Source organism: Eulemur rufifrons, chromosome 15 (genome assembly GCF_041146395.1).
Source record: "Eulemur rufifrons isolate Redbay chromosome 15, OSU_ERuf_1, whole genome shotgun sequence".
In the NCBI taxonomy this organism is placed as follows: Eukaryota; Metazoa; Chordata; class Mammalia; order Primates; family Lemuridae; genus Eulemur; species Eulemur rufifrons.
Window position 1 is genome coordinate 1,065,124 of NC_090997.1, and position 19,216 is coordinate 1,084,339.

General features: G+C 40.9%; 1 protein-coding gene and 1 long non-coding RNA gene across 3 annotated transcripts; one reads left to right on the forward strand and one right to left on the reverse strand.

Moving 5' to 3' along the window:
- Positions 1–9,767: 9,767 nt before the first annotated feature.
- LOC138395660 (uncharacterized) lies at positions 9,768–13,114 on the reverse strand. The gene is made up of 3 exons (XR_011235545.1): positions 12,928–13,114; positions 10,960–11,035; positions 9,768–10,561 (listed from the first exon to the last, which is right to left on the reverse strand). It is a non-coding gene; the product is annotated as an uncharacterized lncRNA (long non-coding RNA).
- Positions 13,115–14,460: 1,346 nt separating this feature from the next.
- POLR1H (RNA polymerase I subunit H) lies at positions 14,461–18,477 on the forward strand. 2 transcript variants are annotated; one of them, XM_069488260.1, is made up of 5 exons: positions 14,461–14,589; positions 14,704–14,859; positions 15,108–15,208; positions 15,415–15,524; positions 18,001–18,477. In XM_069488260.1, exons 2-5 carry the CDS (start codon positions 14,715–14,717, stop codon positions 18,023–18,025), a joined length of 381 nt encoding a protein of 126 aa, XP_069344361.1. In that variant the 5' UTR covers positions 14,461–14,589; positions 14,704–14,714; the 3' UTR covers positions 18,026–18,477. The 2 variants fall into 2 exon arrangements, with proteins under 2 accessions (XP_069344361.1, XP_069344362.1); XM_069488261.1 differs by lacking the exon at positions 14,461–14,589 and adding an exon at positions 14,605–14,625.
- Positions 18,478–19,216: the final 739 nt, after the last annotated feature.

Here is a 19,216-nt window from a genome sequence, read left to right on the forward strand (position 1 = left end):
CCTGGGCTCACGCGATCCTCCTGCCTCAGTCTCCCAAGTAGCTGGGACTACAGGCATGCGCCACCATGCCTGGCTAATTTTTTCTATATATATTTTTAGTTGTCCATATAATTTCTTTCCATTTTTAGTAAAGACGGGGTCTCGCTCTTGCTCAGGCTGGTCTCCAACTCCTGAGCTCAAACGATCCACCCGCCTCAGCCTCCCAGAGTGCTAGGATTACAGGGGTGAGCCACCGTGCTCAGCCAGGAGAGGAAGATTTGACATAGACACAGAGAAGAGAAACAGAGAAGAAGGCTATGTGAAGTTGAAGACAGAGATTGCAGTGATGTACAAGCCAAGGAACACCAACAACTGCCAATAGCTACCAGAGGCTAGAAAAGAACCATGGAATGGATTTTCTCTCAGAATCAATCCCACCAACACAGGATATGATTTCAAACTTCTCTCCAGAACTTTGAAAGAATAAATTTCTGTTGTTTTAAGCCATCAAATTTGTGGCAATGTGTTACAGCAGTTCCAGGAAACTAATACAGACCTTTATCTCACACCATATACAAAAATGAACTCTAAATGGAACAAAGACCTAAATGAATGTGCTAAAATTATAAAACTCAGGAGAAAACATAGGGGGTAAATCTTTATGAACTTAGGTTGGGCAATGAAGTATTAGATATTATACCAAAAGCATAAGCAACAAAAGAAAATATTGATATATTGAACTTCATCAAAATTAAAAGTTTTTCCAGCCCGAGCAAGAGCGAGATCCTGTCTCTACTAAAAATAAAAGAAATTATACGGACAGCTAAAAATATATATATAGAAAAATTAGCCGGGCATGGTGGTGCATGCCTGTAGTGCCAGCTACTCAGGAGGCTGAGGCAGAAGGATTGCTTAAGCCCAGGAGTTTGAGGTGGCTGTGAGCTAGGCTGATGCCACGGCACTCTAGCCCGGGCAACAGAGTGAGACTCTGTCTCAAAAAAAAAAAAAAAAAATTTAGTGCTTCAAAGGACACTATCAAGAAAGTGATTCACAATATATACATCTGTCGAAACACCACACTGTATCCCATATATAATTATTATTTGTCAATTAAAAATTACAATTAAAATAATAAAAAAAGAAAATGAAAAATAACCCACAGTAAGGGAGAAAATATTTGCAAATCATGTATTTAACAAGGGACTTATTTTAGAATACATAAAGATCCTTGGCCAGGTGAGGTTGCTCATGCCTATAATCCTACCACTCTGGGAGGCCAAGGTGGGAGGATCTCTTGAGGTCAGGAGCCTGAGCAAGAGTGAGACCCCATCTCTACCAAAAAATAATAAAAATTAGCCAGGCATGGTAGCACATGCCTGTAGTCTCAGCAACTTGGGAGGCTGAGGCAAGAAGATCGCTTGAGCCCAGGAGTTTGAGGTTGCTGTGAGCTATGATGACACCACTGCACTCTAACCAGGGTGACCAGAAAGATACTCTGTCTCAAAAAGAAAAAAAAAAGAAGAAGAAAAGAGAAGAGAAGAAATTATGGAAAAGATATTTCATGGAAATAGCAACCATAAGAAAGATGAAATGGCTACACTAACATGAGACAAAATACCACATACTTTTTTTATTTTTTCTTTTGAGACAGAGTCTCGCTTTGTTGCCTGGACTAGAGTGAGTGCCATGGCGTCAGCCTAGCTCACAGCAACCTCAAACTCCTAGGCTCAAGTGATCCTCCTGCCTCAGCCTCCTGAGTAGCCAGGACTACAGGCACAAGCCACCACGCCTGGCTAATTTTTTGTTTCTATTTTCAGTTGACTGACTAATTTTTTTTCTAGTTTGAGTAGAGACGGGGTCTCACTCTTGCTCAGGCTGGTCTCAAACTCCTGACCTCAAGTAGTCCTCCCGCCTCGGCCTCCTAGAGTGCTAGGATTACAGGTGTGAGCCACTGTGCCCAGCCAAAAAATACCATATACTTTAAAACAAAACAAAAATGCTAGTAAAGATATACAGAAACATTTTACAACAATAAGAGGGTCAATCCATCAGAAAGATATAACAATTATAAATATACATACACCTAATAGAGTCCCACTATACATGAAGAAAAAACTGATAGAATTAAAGAGAGAAATAGAGAATTCAACAATACTCCACTCACAATAGAGGACAAAACTAGGCAGTTCAACAAGGAAACAGACTTGAACAACACTATAAATAGATATAACAGACATCTATGTATAGTACAGTCCACCAAACAACAGTGGAATATGTGTTCTTTTCAATTTCACATGGAACATTTTCCAGGATAAACCATATGGTAGGTCATTAAAAAAGTCTCAATAAATTTAAAAGGATTAAAATCATAAAAAGTGTGTTCTCTGTGTTGGCCTATATAAAGAGACATAAAAGATTTCAGTTTTGCAGGGCTTTGCCCTGAAAGAATTTGTGAATGTGTTAGTTCACACATCAAAAGCTGCCTCGTCTCAGTAGGGCATCTCACAGATCAGTAGCGATTTCCATGGCGATGCTGTCTCAGACCTGTCAGTTTGCACCTGACACTTCTGTAGGACAAGGCTCGGGATGGGGCTACAGGTTGAGAACTGATCAAAGAGTGCCCGCCTGACAGACACCTGCAGCTAGAAACAATTGGCCTAAGGGACAGTTCCTGTTTCACTCCTGACTACCTGTCTCAATCAACAAAAAACTAGAAAAAGAAGTATAGAGCCACTATATTTCTGTTTAGCCTTTCTGCTAAGTGATAATTTTATCTTAGGACTTAGAAGTTTGTCTCAGAAAGATTTTGTAACCCTTTGCTCACATAGATAGAGTTAATTAAGGAATCTCCAGAAGCTTTTGGGGAGACTTTATACCTAAACGAACTACCTGTTATTATGTAAATCTGTTACCACTGGCAACTGATCGCTGTACCAATAAATACTGATGCAGGACTTCACTCGTGGCCTCACAGCTCATGGGAATGCTGGACGACCCCCTGACCCCCCATCTTTTAAAACTATATTTTCATCTCTGTGTCTTTTTTTATTTCCATATTTTCTATTTTCTATTCCTATTATTTCCATATCCCTTCTGATGACCCCTGCCAAAGGGACTTGATTTTTGCTGGGAGCATAGCTAACTCCCCTCACTCTGACCAAAATGGAATGACATTAGAAATAATAACAGAAAGAAATTTGGGAAACTCACAAATATAGTCAGCCCTCCATACCCATGAATCTAGAACTTGCAGAGACAGAGGTCCAACTGTACATTGTTTTATATAAAGGACTTGACCATTTGCAGATTTCGTAACTGTGGAAGGTCCTGGAACCCATTCCCCCTTGGACACTTAGGGATGATTGTAAGTGGAAATAAAGAGCAAATTCCTAAATAATCAATGGGTCAAACAGGAAATCAAAATAGAAATTAAAATATATATTGAGATAAATGCAAATGAAAACAAAATATACAAAAAAATATGGATGCTACTATAGCACTTACAGAGAAATTTAGAGCTACAAATGCCTACATTAAGAAAAGAATCTCAAATCAATAATATACCTTCTACCTTGAAACACATAAAAAATAAGAGCAAACTAAACCCACAGCTACCAGAGGGAAGGTGTGCTGATTGATTTTATGTGTCATGTTCGCTAGGCTGTGGTGTCCAGATGTTTGGTCAAACAGCAGTCTGAATGTTGCTGTGAAGGTATTTTTTTACATGTGATTAACGTTTAAATCAGGACACTATGGCCGGGCGTGGTGGCTCACACCTATAATCCTAGCACTCTGGGAGGCCAGGGTGGGAGAATCTCTAGAGGTCAGGAGTTCAAGACCAGCCTGAGCAAGAGCGAGACCCTGTCTCTACTAAAAATAGAAAGAAATTATCCAGACAACTAAAAATATATAGAAAAAAAATTAGCCGGCATGGTGGCACATGCCTGTAGTCCCAGCTACTCGGGAGGCTGAGGCAGAAGGATTGCTTGAGCCCAGGAGTTTGACGTTGTTGTGAGCTAGGCTGATGCCACGGCACTCTAGCCCAGGCTACAGAGCGAGACTCTGTCTTCAAAAAAAAAAAAAAAATAGTTGTGTTGTGAGTTTATTTCTCTTACTTTCTGTTTGATAGTTTATTTTCCTCTGTTAGACAGGTTATTAGTAAGGCCACATTTCAGGTGTTTCATTCAATCAGTGAAGGTCTTAAGAGAAAAAGACTGAGGTGCCCTAAGGAAGAGGGAATTCTGACCCCGAACGACCTTTGGACTCAAGACTAAACTATCAGCTTTTCCCCAGATCTCCCGTCTGCTTGTTTGCCCTGCAGTCACACTTGCCAACCTCTGCAATCACATGAGCCAATTCCTTGAAACAAATTTCCCTCTCTCTCATCTATCTATGATATACATAATATATATGATATATCTACATACATACATGAGAGAGGTAATTTGCATATATACATACATAGATGAGAGGGGAGAGAATTTGTATACACACACCCTACTGATTTTCTGGAGAAAACTGACAAATAGAGATTTTCGTACTGAGGGTAGTTCTAGAAGAACAGAATCTTACAGATCAGTTTTTGAATTGGTTCTGGGGTTTCTGGAATGGTTCTCTAATCCAATTCAATTCAAAGATACTAATGACTCTATTTACAGTAGTAAAGAGAGCACTAATAGTCCACGGTGTGGCATGATGTGGCAATAGAGATAAGCAAAATACCACCAGTCCAATTCAGTCAAATACAGGAGGCAAGGTTCTGGGTGACTAGGTTTGATACCTTATGTCAAACTAATGGATATAATGGGATTGGCTGTTTGTTCCTAACGGCCCTGCACAAAAAGGAGGAAAGAAAAGGAAAAGCATAGAGATTCAGATAATCTGCCAGAGGGCCACATAAATGACCTGAAAGTTTCTGTTTCTGACTGGAAAGAAATCCTTATCTCCTACAGCTGCAGATGAGAGTGCTGAAAACCAAAGTCAGAGCCTCATCCTGCAAGTGGGTGAATTACAATGCAAATTGAATTTCCAACCTTGCAGGGTGTCTGCTATTGAAGTGGGGGCATTGGTTGAAAAGGAACGCAATCCTGAAAACTGAAATGGGGACATATGGCAGACTGTGATGAAACTAGAAACACTGAGCCCCTTCATTCTTATGAGTCTTTTTGCCAATGGAAGCAACCATTCCAGGTCTGATGAGAGTAGCCCTAGTTTGCTTGAGGAAACTGTGTATTGGGCTCCCCTGAGGTAGATGCCTTAAAAGATCCTGCTGGTTCTCCTCAGACCCACTGCCAGGACCCCCTTTTCCTTCTAGACCTATAACTGGACTCAAGTCCCAGCAGGCCTGGGTGAGATACAAAGTGTGACCCATTAGGAAGTATCCAACACTCCAAAAGAACTAGATGATTTTTCTAATTGATACAGAATTCTAAGAAATATGTGTGGGAATGGATATTAAAGGTGTGGGATAATGGTGGAAGAAACATAAAGTTGAATCAAGCCAAATTTATTAATATGGGTTAATTTAATCTTGCAGTTCAAAGAGTTAGAAAGGCCTGCAACAGTTTGTTTGGTTGGTTGGCTGAAACATGGGTCAAAATGTAGCCTATATAAAATGTGGCCTTGGATACTAATCTAGGTCATATTTTCAGCTTTCTAGACCATTTAGTCTGACAATAGTGTATCTTTTATTGCAAAGCTACTCAACAGTGAGCTGACAGTCAAGGCAATGGGCCTTCCATGCTGCCTACCACCATTCACGAGCCGAAACAGCTCTCTCAATAGTCAACCAAAAAGATTTCATGCTCTTTCTCCTTCACCTCCTCCTGGCTCACACCTTAGTAAGGCAGTTTGGTCACTGGATGCTGCTATCCCCAAAATCAGGGGATAATGAGTGGGGTGAAATGAGTGAAGTGTAATCAGGGTGAATGAGTGGGGAGACCTATTTAGGACCTATATTTAGCCCTGTTTTGGAAATCCCTGGCCAGCATGCTTCTTTCTTTCCCCTATGAGCAACCCCAGGCTGGCCTGGCTCGTATACCCTCCTGTTGGCAGCTCAGCCAAAAATGGGGAAAGAACAGTCTTTTCAATAAATGGCATTGGGAAAACTGAATATCCACATGCAGAAGAATGAAATTGGACCTTTATCTCACACTATATACAAAAATAAACTCCAAATGGGTTAAGGACTTAGATGTAAGGCCCGAAACTGTAAAACCACTAGAAGAAAGCACGGGGAAGTAGCTTCCTGAAATTGAACTGGGCGGATGATTTTTTTGGCTATGAGCCCAAAAGCACATGCAACAAAAGCAAAAACAGACAAATGAAATTGCATCAAACTAAAAGGCTTCTGTACAGCCAAGGAAACAATCAACAGAATGAAGACAACCCACAGAAACATTGCAGAAAATATTTTCAAACCATGTATCTGACAGTAGATGAAGAAAAACAATAGGACAATAAAAAATCATGATATTATACGGTATTTTATGGCTATAAAGCACCTTAGCATTTTTATTTCATTTGAAAAATCAGATAAAACTGAGTTTGGAATTGGGAGATTTGCTTTGGGTCCCAACTCTGCCACTTTGAATTTGGTACTTTATCAAGGCTAAGTCACAGGGTACTTAATGGCTGAGAACCTTGGACTTTTCTCCAGCAGACAAGAAGGAACCGTCACATAGCCCTTGGCCCTCTAGGTACTCCAGCAACCTGGTACTAAAAGGAGACTCTGTCTCCTTCTCTGGGACCCCTTTGTTCACAATTTAATGAAACTTTAAAATGCTGCCAGCTGCTTTGGGGAGAGGGCTGTGGGTGACCTTATCTAGAAAGCAGTGGACAGAAAGCTCTGAAAAGGGGATAGAGAGAGAAACAAATCTTGAATTTCTTGGAAGAATATTAAAAACCAGTTATGATAAGTAAACAAATATTTTAGGATCTCAACTGAAATATAAGAACAAAGGTTGGCTATGCTTGGGCACGGACAGGATGTAAGGAGGTAAAATGGTCTGTTATCAGTGTTTTTGTGTTTTAGTCCTGGCTAAAGGACAACAAATGTTTCTTTCTTTCAACAAATATTTGAGTCTAATACGTGCCTGACTCCACAGAACAGGCTGACAAGTATAAAACCAAAATGGAATAGAAATCTAACAAGCTCCAGGATCAGGCCTGTCATAGGAATGTGCCACAACTTATATGTCTGGGAGAAACTCTTGCACACAGGCATGAATATGTTAAAAGAATGTTTACACAAGTATCATGTATAAAACAAAACAGGACAAAAACTGGAAATAACCCCGATGACATCAACAGTAGAATATAAAATTAAGTTGTGGCACATTCATGTCATGGAAATGAACTACAGGGCCACACATCAACATGGATGAATCTAGAAATAAAAATGAGCTAAAGTAAGTCATATATAGTATAATTCCACTTACATAAAGACTATAAACAAGTCACTATAAAAAATTATATCACTTAGGGTTATCTACACAGTTGGTGAAATCTATAAAAGCTAGATGACAATTACACAAAATTCAGGACAGAAGTCCTCCAGGAGCAAGGGGCAGGGATATGAATGGAGAGAGCACACAGATCTCCTAAGGTTTGGTAACATTCCATTCCTCAGCCCGAGCAAAGGGCACTGGACATTTATCGCTGTTCTTCCAACTATACATATATAATATTTTCAGTTGTATATTTCCAATTGAAAATAAAAAAGGAAATTGGACCAAAAAAGGCATTAAGTGTGACTCAGGATTTGAGCAAGGGTGCTTGGGAGTATCACTCACACCCAGTACCAGGAAATGAAAAGGTGAATATAAGTTGTGAGACGGACGTGATGGGTTCAGGTTTAGACAAACTCTTTAACCACAGATTTCTATTCTTAGCCATGTTAGGTGTGAAATTGCTCTAAGATCACTGGTTATTTTAGGCTAGATTTGGAGGAGAAAGAGGGCAGTTGAACTCAGCAATTTATGTGTCTAGCATTGAAAATCTTCATGGTAAACAATTACTAATAGGTTATGTATTAGGTTTGATATTATTCTATTGATTTGGATTTCTAAGTCTTCTTTCTGTTGCTTTCTGATGATCCATTTCTATGCGAGATATAGAATCTAAAGCTGGAACACAGTTTTAGAAGACCAGAGAACAGAAGTTTGTATGAGGCAAGTAAGGTGGGCAGGAATGACATTTTGGTGTGCATCCCGGCTAAATTCCAGAACTAGCAAAGAGAGGGCCAGTTCCTAAACCCAATTTAAGCAAATTCAGCCATCTCATTTCCACAAAGTTTTCTACATTGCCTTTTTAGTCTCTTTAAGGCATTAGGGGGCCTCTGAAATAGAAAGGAAACTAAACAGACACTAATGTAAGACGAGCAGTGATCTATCCTAGCAGCAACACTGTCAAAGACAGAAAGCTAATGGTAGGGCTGGAATCTAGACATAGATCCATAACAGGAGTTATGTTTGTCCAGTGCTGCATTGTATAATAGGGCAGTCACATGCCAGAGGTGGCAATTTAAATTTAAATTAATTAAAATTAAATTAAATTTAAAATTCCATTCCTCAGCTTCATTCATCACATTTTAAATGCCTCAACAGCCACAGGTAGCAAGTGGCTACTGTATTGAAGAGCACAGACAGAGACACAGAACATTTCCATCATAGCTGAAAGTTCTGTTCAACAGCGCTGACCTAGCTGTATCCAGGGTAAAGGATGTTCTGCTAGTTAGAAGGGTGGGTATCAGGACTGTCACAATTTAAGCATAATATTCCTTAGGATATCCAGTTCCCACTTCTCTGCTCACCAACTCTGAATCTCTGCTTTCCCAGCTTTCTGGTATTTGGGAAGAAAATGAACTGACTGGAAAATAATAAAGTTCATTCTGCTTGGCAGTTAAAATTCTCATTAAATTCATAAATTTGCTTTCTGATTTATAAATGAGTATTGGAGGCATGAATTTGAAAGAGGCTGAGTTTGATTACCCAAGTGGATCCAAACACTGAGAAGGGTCTTGCTTAAGTGTGTGACAGAAAGTGATGAAAAGAGCTGGAAGAAACAGGACAGACTACAACCCTTCCTCTCTGACCTCCTTCTTCCTCCTTGTCACCCTGCTCACTGAGGCCAGGTTAGAATCCTTCCCTTGTACAGCACCCTGTCCCCTCTATCAGGACCTTTGCCACATTACCTGTTTACAGAGTGAGCTTTGCCATTAGCTGTGAACTACTCAAGACCACAGACGTCTCCTTATTCACCCTCAGTAACTAACACAGTGCCTAGCACATGGGAGGTTCTCAAAATTAACTTTCTCCTACAAATAAATTGTATGGTGCAAGTTCTACTCTTAGGGCCTGGTTAGTAGTTCTTTAATGAGGGCAGGAACAGGAAATTAAAGGCCAGATATATACTGAACTATAGCAATCTCATCGAAATAACCTCCGTGAGTTGGGAGCAGGCAGAGATGAGAGGCAGATTAGAACAATTCCTTATTCACCATTGCCCAACTCAGGGCTTCTCAAGTGGGGAAACTAATATTTATGAAACTAATACAAATTAATGCTTCATAAAACTCATAATCCTTCCATTATTCCCATTTTACAGATGAGGAAACTGAACATCAGAGAGGATAAGCAACTTGAACAAATGCAAGGCAACTAAAAACAGAAAAGCTAGTTTTCAAGTCCAAAACTATCTTATGTATCTGTATTTGACACAAATGGGAATATTCACTGAACCCTGGAGAAATATAAGAACTAGCATTTTTAAAAGAAGGTTCACATAAGAAATATGATTTTATCATAAAAGCACTGAAACTTTGCTAATCTTTTATTTTTCCTATTTGACTTCTCAAAAAGGGTGGCACAGCCAAGAATCTTCTCTGGTATGGTTTTATAATTGTATTTGCTTCTTCTCCATTCTGAGACTTTTCCATAAGAATATTTACTTTAATCCGACTTCTTCTGAGTGGTTGGAAAAGTGGATATGCAATAACTCTTTCAAACTCTTTTATCTCTTTCTTTACTCTTTCACGCTTCTCACGTGTAGGTAGCTGACTCTGGCTTTTTCTCAAGATTCTTTCTTTGCGTCTTTGCTCCGTAAGTTCTCTCCCTCGAATCATGCGTTCCTGATGATCTTTAATTTGCATCTGTTCCCTCTCATTTGCCTGTTTTCTTCTCTGTGTGTTGTGGATGCCGTGCTCTTCTGGCATAATTTTTGGTAATGTTGTTTCACTGAGAGGTCGTAGTACTTGTTTAAATGTTTTGTTCGTAAGTTCTCTGGCCTGTCCTGTTCGATGTATATGCCTCTCTATGTGTTTCTTCTCTCTCTCATGTACCAAATAGTACCGTTTTAGTCCTTCGATGCTTTGGGTTGTTTTCCCCTCCATTTTCTTCTTGATTTCATTAGCTGTCTCTTCTTCTTTCATCATTTCCACTATTCTTTTATTATAGTAAGACTCGGCTTTGGCAAGCCAGTAGTCAAGAGAAAGGGTTTGCTCCCTGCAGAGTGTTTCATACTCCTCTTGGTATCTCTGAGTTATCAACTGTCTTGCTGCTGTTGTATGCACGCCACCTAGATTCTGTCAAAGTGAGGTTCAGAACTTTATCATGTGATGATCTTCTTTCTTTGAACACATTTAAACAGAATCCTACCCTCCCTATTGACACCAAGAAAAGCTATATGCTCTTTTATTTACTTTAATGTAATAATTGTGATTGTACTTCCATCACTCCCAGGTAAGCCTGTGACCTCTCAAAGTACGAAGTACTCACCACCACAAATCAACAACTAGTTTTAAAAATATATAATGTTGGGAGTTTTCAAAATGATACTTTGTTTTGTAACTATGGCTATAACTGGCAAACATTTGCCAGTGTAGACATACTACCTGAAGATGTCACTTACGCAGAAGGATTTTAATCTAACATTGTTTCTCCAAGTAGTTCCAAACTGTCTGATATGAAGATAATTATTTACCAAGATCTTTTTCTCCAGTGGGGACTGCTGACCTGCAGCAATCCGAGGATCCTTAGATGATTTAGCCCAGGCCAATCTGGAAGATAAAAAAGCAAAGGTAGATCAGAACGTGGGAGGTGTCAGAACACATCTGCTCACATATTGTCTGAGTAAAGGAACACAATTGTTTTGGCTAAGACCAAGGATATATCCCTTACAAAGAAAAAAATCTGCTAATGGGCAGGGCTACAGCAGGGCCATTTCCCTCAAGGGAAACCACTGCATTCCTATGGTGGAGAATAATGAATGTTCTTTTAATAAAAAGCGAATCTCTCCTTTCATATGAACTACAAGCATACTTCTCCTGTGGACTCAGCAGGAACCATTCTAAATCTTGTACCCAGGGTTGTGAGTAGGAAGAGACAGGCTCCTTGGCGAGGTGTTGCCTGAGTACATCTATGTCAGATCCCTCAGTCCTTGAGTCTTCTCTGTCTTCTGAGATAATTCTCATCTTCCGTTTTACCAGTTCATCCTCTTTCTGCAGTTGCTTGATCCGAGCCCTCTCTGCCTCTATCAGCACATACAGCATCTCCGCCTTCTAATCTTTTGTTATAAAATTCTGTTCTCATTTGACTGCCCAACCCTCTGCTCACTTGCCTTATACTGCCAACCATCCTTCACCCTGAATACATTATGAGACTGAACCCTTCAGGATGGGAATTTTTAGTTACTCTTTTAGTTACTTATAGGCCAGGCTGATGGCAACATAAACGAAGACCACCAACTTTTATGTGTCATCTCTGGTCTAATCTGAGTTTACTGTGAGGTCGTATTCAAGCCACTGAGCATGCCTGGCATTTCATCTCTGTGCCTTTTATACCATTTATGGCTAAAAACATGGGCATTGGAGACTGCCAGAACTATATTTGAATCCTAATTCTACCATTTTCTAGGTATGTGACTCAGGGCAAGTAACTTAACTTCTCTCTATGTAAGTTTCCTCATCTATAAAATGGAGATATAAGACAAAAAATCTGCCTTTCAGGGTTATAAAGAACAAGTATGAATTAGATGTAAAGAACTTGGTAAATTCTCAATAAATGGTAGCTATCTATCCTTCACAAGACAAGACCCTGTCTATGAAGTCTTTCTGGTCTACTCCATCACAGTGATTTTGCCTTCAACACTTTACATTTTTTAATTCTACAACTCATTTGAAAATTAATCATGGTTTACATTGTGATATCTGTATTCATGTATCACTTTTAACATTTAATGCTGAAACAGGCTCATAAAAGGTAGGAACTGTAATTTATATCTAAAATTTAATGATGGCTCTATATTATCAGAGAGGACCTGATATCAAATATTCCATATTTCACCTCTTAGGTATATTCTTATTTGCCGTATATATCTATTTTGAGATTTTAAAATTATGACCATCTTGCTTTTATTTCTGTGTACATAGCATCCAGCACAGTACTCAATGTTAGAGTCTGTGATCCCAAGTTCTCAATATTAATGATTTTTTGATTATGATCCTTACCACATAATATCTGAACATCTTTTTCTTATAGTTGCCATAGCATTATATCGTTTTATTAAAGCATTTACCAGTCTTCCTTGAAGTTTACAGATATATTTGTTTCGTATGCATATCCTTGGCTCTCACATTTTGTTACCTACTAGTGTACTTTTATTGTATTCTAATTATTCATTTGTGTTCCTTGAGGTCAGGGAACACAGACCTCAACTTTGCCCCAGTCTGGGATCGCATATGTATTCGATAAATACTTTATTGAACAGATTGTGAACTTGTGTTGGGAAAGATCCACGCCTTTTAATGCTTTGTTCCTTTACTGCATAGTTATTCAACTCATGATGGATATTTGCTAAATGTGTGTCAAAACCAGGGAGGGTGGAGAGCTAATTTCAATTTCCGTTTTCAAAGGAGAAAGACACAAATAAGTGAGAATAAAAACTGCCTACCATTATCAGCAACAGATCTCCCTTTGTAAGACAGTCAAAATGACAGGCAATTTCACAGCTATGCAAAATGATGGAGTTTGTCACTCTTCCACAGCTTGCTGAGAGTTTTTGCCCCTTCACTATGGTGTTCTCTCCATTACTGTAGAAGAAGGCAGATGGGAGCCTCTCCCAAGGAAAGACCACAGCTTGTGTCCTTCAGAGAAGAAAATAATGATGGCTATCAGGGTAGGTGGTTCTGAGAAGGCTGGGAGAAAACTCAACTAGAAGCTCCCCCTTCAGGACAAGTTTCTACTTAGATTGTAGGTCACAGATGAATGAAAACAGCAAGATTTTCTAAAGATACTTATCTTCATGTTTTATAAAAGATTAGGGAAATGTCACCCAATCAGTTAATGGATGACCACGATGATTTAGAGTTGGACAGACAGGAGGTGGAAAAGAGGTGGTAGGCAGTCTGCGACTGAAATTCAAACGACCTAAGTCTTATGAAGTCCTACCTAAGGAGTTCCCTTGACTACTGTCAGCATCCCTCATATGGCAGGAGCCGAAGGAGTGAGGAGCCCCAGGCTCCTCTGTTCCACTACCTCCAAAGTCCTGGGCCCCTTCCCAAGTGTCATCCCTGCTTCCTCTCCTGTGGACTAAGTATTCCTCCGGACTTCACCCTCCCCACTTCCTGTCCCTTAAGAAGCCCACTCACAGGGCTGGACGCGGTGGCTCAGGCCTGTAATCTTAGCACTCTGGGAGGCCGAGGCGGGAGGATGGCTTGCGCTCAGGAGTTCAAGACCAGCCGGAGCAAGAGAGAGACCCCGTCTCTACCAAAAAACAGAAAAAAATAGCCAGGCGCGGTGACAGTCCCAGCTACTCGGGAGGCTGAGGCAGGAAGATCGCTTGAGCCCAGGAGTTTGAGCGTGCAGTGAGCTATGGTGACACCACTGCACTGTAGTCTGGGCAACGGAGTAAGACTCTGTCTCAAAAAAAAAAAAAAAGAAGAAGAAGAAGCCCACTGATTCCTTCCAAGTGCGCCGAACTGCCCCAAAGCATAAAACGCAGGTGGGGCGCTGCAGAGAGCTCGCGCTCGGCCAGCGGACCCTAAGGGTCACTAGAACTCTAAATCCCAGAATGCTTAGCTTTTGTTTTTAACCACTGCACAGCTGCAAAAGGGAAATACCGGCTCAGGAACGGCGGGAGTTGTAGTTCTCTAATCCAAAGAAATCAGTATTCGGCAAAGTTAGTACAGTTTTCAGAAAGACCCCCCCTCCCCTGCAACTGGGTCTCTGAAGGATGTGAGACAAAGAAAATAAATATCCCAGGATTGGGTGCTGGTAGGAAAATTAGCCAGATGTGCAGCACTGGTTACCGGTTTTCTTACCCGACGACACAGGGTCAAGGTAGCGCCACAATCTCCCTTGGAGGTTCGGCTCCACTTCAAAGGCTCTAGAGATGAGGCTCGCGATTAATTATGACGTCATAGCCACGCGTCAGCCCCGAATGCGTCGACGCTCTAGCCCGCCAAGCTCTCGCTGCCCCGCCGCCTGCGCAGAGCCGGCGCTCTATCCCGCGAAGTTGGCTCGCCCCGCTCGCCGGCCCCCGGATTCCCAGTCGATTAGGAAGCGGGCTGGGAATTCCGGACGTTTCGGTTTCTTGGTCGCAGAGGCAGGAGGCGTGCGTGGGAGGAGGGCTCGGGTTATTTGCGCCTAGGTCCTGGGACGGAGTGTGACCACTGAGTGGGGAGGGAGGTTCCTCTCTCTTTCGTTAATGAACTTCTTCCCTTTCTAGCTCTCTGCTGCATGTCGGTCATGGACCTCGCCAGCACCTGCACCAGCTTTCACTCGGACTTGGATTTCTGTCCAGATTGCGGCTCGGTCCTGCCTCTACCCGGGGCTCAGGATGCGGTCACCTGTACTCGCTGCGGCTTCTCCATCAACGTTCGGGGTGAGGGGCTCCTACGCAGTGGTCCTGGCGGAGGGCCCAGGGTCGGAGGCCGGGGGACCTCAAGATCAGTTGGACTGGGGCGGGGGGGCCTGGAGCAGGCGGTCAGGCACTCGTATATTCGGTCTGGGGACGAAACCCGAAGGGAAGGAGGTTGGGAGGGCCTCCTGGCCTAAACGGGAGGGAGAGGGGGCATTTCGGGCGTCGGCTCCCTACGCTCGTCTCCAAGCGGTTCTTACGTGCCTGCACAGACTTCGAGGGGAAGGTTGTGAAGACTTCAGCTGTGTTCCACAAACTGGGGACCGCCATGCCTGTGTCGGTGGAGGAAGGGCCCGAGTTCCAGGGACCTGTGGTACGTGAATGAGATCAAGGACTGGCTCCATAAGGTGGATGGAAAGAAATGGAGGAGTGATTGCAGAGATCTGGAGAGGTTTTTTCCCCATTCCAAGAAGGAAGAGAAGTGTGAAGCATCAGTATCTGAGGAAGTATGATAGCCTGATTCCTGCGAGAAGTCGGGGGACATGACAAGGCCTCCCTAACCCACCAGCTTCTCCCCAGGTTGACAGGCGCTGCTCTCGCTGTGGTCATGAGGGAATGGCATACCACACCAGGCAGATGCGTTCAGCCGATGAAGGGCAGACCGTCTTCTACACCTGTACCAGCTGCAAGTGGGTGTCCTTTCTCCTCCCTCTGCCCCGTCTCAGCCCGTTCGCTAACTACGCAAATCCAGTGACTTATTTTTCATACTAGACAGTTGTTTCCTTCCATCCTGTCCCTCATTTCAATGCAGTTCTGGTAATAGGGAGATTTTGTGGTCGTTTTTTATTTTTAAAAATGACATCTTTTTTTTTTTTTTTTTTGTAGCCAGTGAAGTAAACCTTTTAAGATATTTAAAAGGAAATTAAAAAACAGAGAAGGCAGGGATTGCTTTGTGGTCAGCGTTTTATGCTAGAGTCTTCAAACTGCACTCAAAGGTAGCTTTACCTTGGTGAGAATTAGTCATGCATGATTTAGAGACCACGGGCACACTGAATGGTTTTAAGGCCACCTCTTTTGTGTGTGGTGTTGTGCAGTTCCATTACAGTATATCAAAATGTGGCTTTCTTTTATTTATTCTGTTTGGGATTTGTTGGACTTTCTGAAAGTGAGAATAGACCTTTTTTTCAATCAACCTTGGGAATTCATCAGCCATTATCTCATTTAATATTGCCTTTCCTCCATGGTCTCATTTCCCACATTCTGGAGCTCTAATTAGTTATTACACGTTCTCTTCTATCATCCAGTTGTCTCACCCTGTCTTTCATATTTTCCATTTCTTTTCTCTTTTGCTGCCTTCTAGGTAATTTATTCAGGTCTGTCTTCCAGATCACTAATTCTTCTTCAGTTTCTATTATTATTTATCATTATTGTTATTATTTTGAGTTCTACCTAATTATTTTTCAAATTTAAATCATTTTTAATAATTCTCAGTTCTTCAATTTAAAGGAAAAGTATTCCTATTATTCTTTAAATGAATATTAAAAATATTAAACATGGTTATTCTATGCCTGATAATTCTTATATCCACAGATCTTGTATGTCTGATGCTGCTGTCCTTTTTTTTTTTTTACCTGGAGCCACGACCAAGAAACCTTGAGCAAGTGGACTCTTGCTGTCTTTTATTTCTGCTGATTCTCTCTTGTATTGTGATTTTTGACTGTAAGTGAGGGTTTTTTAAAACTCGAACTATGGGAATTCTTTGAGGCCTGGAGTGAATGCTATATTCCTGGCATTTGTGGGGTTTTTTTGTTGTTGTTTGTTTGTTTTTTTCAGATGTCTTGAGGCACTGTCAAGTTGGAATTACTTTAAATAAATTCTTGGCTTCAGGTTTTTTTGGAGCAGACACATAGTATGAATTTCAGCTGCAAATCCATGTAAGGGCCAGATTATGGTTAAAAATTCTCAGGGGAGGTTTTTCTCTCCCTCTATCTATTGAGACAAATTCCCCTTCTACAGAGTTGAATTTTTTTTGTTGTTATTCTATTTTACAAATAAGAGTAGCCCTTTGGGGGTCCCAAATTTATGCAGGGGATCTATCAGACATTATAGGTTTTTTTCCTCTGGTTTCTTATGCTGCCTGTGGCTTTAAAAACAATACTAAGGGCACTATCCTAGCAGGGGCTTCAGTTTTAACTGTCTAGATTTCCGGTTTCACATCACTTTTAACCAGCGTGAAGGTTGCCTTTAGTTTCTTGCCATCTCATCAATGGATTAAAAATATTCATACTCAAATATATATTTCTTTCTTTATTTATACATACATACATAGGTACATAGTCTCTTTCTGTCACCCAAGCTGAAGTGCAGTGGCACGGTCATAGCTCACTGGAGCCTTGAACTCCTGGTCAAGCAATCCTCCTGCCTCCCAAAGTGCTGGGATTATAGGCGTGAGCCACTATGCCCAGCCCAGGTATATAGCTTAAGGGTATTTTTTTCTCCAGCCTGTGGCTTGTTTATTTAACTTTTTTTTTTTAGGTGACAAGTTTTTAATTCTTAAGAGGTCTAGTTTATCCTTTTTCCTCTTTAATGGCCAGTGTTTTTTGTGTCCTAAGAAATTCAAGGTTATAATTCATTAGATATGTTTTTAATCCCAACTTTTTTTTTTTTTTTTTTTTTTTTTGAGACAGAGTCTCACTCTGTTGCCCAGGCTAGAGTGAGTGCCGTGGCGTCAGCCTAGCTCACAGCAACCTCAAACTCCTGAGCTCAAGCGATCCTCCTGTCTCAGCCTCCCGAGTAGCTGGGACTACAGGCATGCGCCACCATGCCCGGCTAATTTTTTCTATATATATTTTTAGCTGTCCATATAATTTCTTTCTATTTTTAGTAGAGGTGGGGTCTCGCTCTTGCTCAGGCTGGTCTCGAACTCCTGAGCTCAAACGATCCGCCCACCTCGGCCTCCCAGAGTGCTAGGATTACAGGCGTGAGCCACCGCGCCCGGCCTGATCCCAACATTTTTAGTTGTCTTAAAGTCGAGTTGGAGAATTGTTCAGGGGAGCTAGTCCTCCTAGAAGTCCTTCCTTGATTATTTAATTAGGTATCTCATCTTGTACTGCTAGAAACTCTTCTTTTGGTTGACTATATAACAAGTCCTTTCTTTCCTCATAGGTTCCAGGAGAAGGAAGATTCTTGATGTTTTTCCTGGGCAACTCCACAGTCCATCCTTTCTCTTCCTTGGAAGGTGAAGGATACTGAGCTTTTGGACAAGGGATGCCTTATGCATCCCTTCTAGTTGCAATATTTTGCTCCCAGAGGGGAATCAAATCATCATATGGGGATTACCATTGTCCCTGGAGTGAGATACCCCTAGTTGAGTTTCCTTATTAAAGTTGTATTTTTCTATAAGACCCTGACATATGTGTTACTTATAATCTGTCTTGTTCCAAAAGGAATTTAAATGAGCTTACAGATATATTTGTATGAAAAAGAAAACTGGGGGGAAAAAAGAACAAAAAAATGGAGCCAGAAATAAGGCTAATATAAAAAAGCATTTATAAGTATTCCCACACTATCTGAATCTGTTTCGTTTCTGACTTTAGGGAAACGAAAAGTAGTAGGAATACGGATAGTGAGAGATTCAACAGAAATTTTAACCAGGTCTATTTGGCCTATAAATTTGGACAACAAAAAATCTGATATTAAGGGATATCAGTGTATAATTACTATAGGGGTACTTATGACTCTTGAGATCAATATAACATACAGTTGATCCTTGAACAACATGGATTTGAACAGCTCAGGTCCCACTTGGATTTTCTTCTACCTCTACCACCCATAAGATAGCAAGACCAACCTCTCCTCTTCCTCCTCCTGAGCCTACTCAACTTGAAGACAATGAAAATAAAGACCTTTATGATAATCCACTTCACTTAATGAATAGTAAATGTATTTTTTATGATTTTCTTAATAACGTCTGTAGCTCATTTTATTGTAAGAATACAGTATATAATGCATAATACACAAAATACATGTTAGTCAACTAGTTATATTATTGGTAAGGCTTCTGGTCAATAGTAGGCTATTAGTAGTTAAGTTTTGGGGGAGTCCAAAGTTATACATAGATTTTTTATTGTGCTGGGGGGTCAGTGCCCCTAACTCCTGCATCCTTCAAGGGTTCATTGTAATGATTGTAATAGATTCTCATATAGAAAGGTTAAAAGAAAAAAGTAAAAGTCACAAGGAATACCACTCCACTGAGACAACCAAATTATACTGTATATTTGTACTGGTGTATGTATGTGTGGCTATATGTTTGTGTGTGTGTATAAATGTTTTGGCTGAGTATTTTTTGAGACAGGGTCTCACTCTGTCACCTGGGCTATAG

Coding starts and splice junctions, on each gene's coding strand:
- POLR1H (XM_069488260.1), top strand. CDS start 14,715: ATGTCGGTCATGGACCTCGCCAGCACCTGCACCAGCTTTCACTCGGAC. Junction 14,860..15,107: donor CTTCTCCATCAACGTTCGGG/GTGAGGGGCTCC, acceptor GTGCCTGCACAG/ACTTCGAGGGGAAGGTTGTG. Junction 15,525..18,000: donor TACACCTGTACCAGCTGCAA/GTGGGTGTCCTT, acceptor CTTTCCTCATAG/GTTCCAGGAGAAGGAAGATT.